Here is a 2,477-nt window from a genome sequence, read left to right as displayed (position 1 = left end):
GCGGAGTAAGGATCGTTCTTTAACAAAATCTTTGTTTAACGAAATGTGAAATTAAGAATTACGATTTATCGATTATTCATCCGATTTTCGAATATTCTTTTAGCACGATCATCGGTGAAATCTTTCTCGAAGCGTGCGTCTTTTACAAGAATTAGACTTTTTCAGAATTTCAATTGATGTTCAATTTTACGTAGAATGAAATATTAGATTCTTACGTGCACGAAAGTGGCAATATCTCGCGACATTCGTTTATTCTATTTCCATTTCCAAAATTATTTTACTCGTAATAATCGTGTTTTATTCTTTTCGTTTCTACTTTCGTTTGGTAATAATTTCGAAATCGTGATAGTTGAAAATCAAGAAAATGGTTTTACTACTTAATACCGTGTCACTTCAACCGAATGTGTCGATAATTCCAAATATCGATGTTTATTGTTCACTGGGTTCTCCTTTGCGCCATTACTTTGTTCCTTTATTGGTGTTCCGATATTAAGTTTGCCTCACCGCTGTTCATCGGCCAGTGAAGAAATAATTATTTCCACTTACCGATTCGTTAAGACATCATTCCTGAAACGATATTTTCTTTTTAACGAGTGATATTTCTGAAAATTCAGCTTTGAACGTTTCTACGGCTTCGAAATGATGTTCAAATTAAATCCACTAATCGCTTATGCAACAATCGATAGACTTTCCATTTTCTAACCTTGCAAAAATCTTTGTACATCAATCTTTTTACATGCCCTAATATATCGTTTCAATTCTTTAGTTAAATTCAATATTTCAAAAACGTTAAATCTTTTTCAATTCAATCGTTTCTAATTTAATCGATGCGATTAAATTTTTCTTCTTCAAATCTTTGAAAACGCAAATGAGAAACGTAGGTATCGAACGAGTTTTCTTGCTAAACTAGAAAAGCTTCTTACAGGTTAGTATTACGTCAATCCCGTCTTAGGTCAATCAGCGTGACGCGGCTAGTTAGTTTCCTTTCACCCTCCCTGATCTCATTTGATTCTAAACTCCCTTTAACCCTGAGACGGTCACGCAAGGGTTATATACACCAACTTCTGTGACAATTAACGTAGGAATGATTCTGAGAAAATTCTGCCCCCTCTCTATCGATTCTGAGAATATATCGCGTAGAAAAACGATCCTTGAATAGAAATCTACGATTTTGCAAATCGTATTAATTGCAAGAAAGAATATATATATTGAATAATTGCGAGAAATTTCTGTGGAATTGAAAATAATTTGTTAACGGAGAATAAAAATTTTTGGTATTAAAGAAGATAAATCTTTCTCTTTTTCTTTTTTTCCTTTCAGATTCTCCTTGGTTGGGCAGGTGACAAAGCATGGGTAAATGCATCTATCGTGTACGCGGTGTGCATGGCCCTCTGTGGTGCAGTGACAGCTTTAATACCTATGGTAGTTGGCAATTACTATGCTTTGTGCGCAATCTCTGGTGCTTTTGGATTATTCATCGGGGCAAATTATAGTCTTACCAGCATCATCCTCGTCGAACTGATCACTCTCGAAAGATTTACAAACGCGTACGGCCTTTTGCTTTTGGTTCAAGGTGTTGCCAATCTCATGGGTCCTCCACTGGCTGGTAAGAGATGAAATTAAAAATATACAATTTAACAAATTAACAAATTTTTCAACATTCCTGTTAAAAATGATTTTCAACATTTTTTTAACAACAGTTCCTGCGATCGAGCATTTTGCAAATTATATAACGGAATAATAAAAAGTGTAGTATTCGTGAGCGAATACTTAATACAACTAGCACATGCGAAAAAGCAAGTTCAATTAACAGTGGGCTCTGCCCACGGTAACTCTGAAACTCTGTATGAATTATACGGTCGTAATAATTTTCGAGTTTCATGGCCCAGATCGAGGATCGCGCAATTACGGCCAAACTTTCATTGGGGTGTGGAGAAAATTCGAGCAAATGCATGCTTCTTTATCTGTTCCATTATCAATCCTTCTTTATCTATTATTGATGAAACATACCGATGTCCAACGAAACGCGTTTTCCGTTTGTTCCAGGATGGCTTTACGACATCACAGGGACGTACGATCTGTCGTTTTATTTGGCCGGTTTCTTCATCGCGTTAAGCGGAGTTCTGTTGCTGGCCATGCCTTTAATCAGCCTCTATCGAAAATGTTTGAACGGATCCAGGAAGGAAGAGACGGACAAGGATTTCGCGAACATGAACAGAGTTTGAATAAACGGCGACTAGTATTAATGATGATTAATACTCGAGGAAATAACGATGCACATCGACGTATTTATCAATATTAACGGAATTTATGGAAACATAACACTTCCAAAGCAAAAGGAATTGCAATTAGCAATTAGTTTTACAGCGGTATCTTTTACCCGCAATACGTGTTAAAATCAGTCGCGTGTTTTACATTTCAATTAAACGTTCGTGGTTCCTTCATAGAATAGCGTATACGCGAGTTGATTGAACAAT

The 2,477-nt window shown here is 36.1% G+C and overlaps 1 protein-coding gene across 1 annotated transcript in view; it reads left to right on the top strand.

Moving 5' to 3' along the window:
- The window catches only part of LOC102679482 (monocarboxylate transporter 9-like), a 4,152-nt gene extending 1,675 nt beyond the window's left edge, over window positions 1-2,477 (top strand). The window contains exons 2-3 of the mRNA XM_031508376.1: window positions 1,319-1,606; window positions 2,047-2,477. Of these exons, the coding sequence (XP_031364236.1) occupies window positions 1,319-1,606; window positions 2,047-2,225 (467 nt within the window). The 3' untranslated portion in view covers window positions 2,226-2,477. The remainder of the gene's footprint in view (window positions 1-1,318; window positions 1,607-2,046) is intronic.

The sequence above is a fragment of the Apis dorsata genome, unplaced genomic scaffold, assembly GCF_000469605.1.
Source record: "Apis dorsata unplaced genomic scaffold, Apis dorsata 1.3 scaffold_83, whole genome shotgun sequence".
NCBI lineage: Eukaryota > Metazoa > Arthropoda > Insecta > Hymenoptera > Apidae > Apis > Apis dorsata.
The sequence above is the reverse complement of the archived record's forward strand: the minus strand, read 5'-3'. Positions and strand labels throughout refer to the sequence as shown.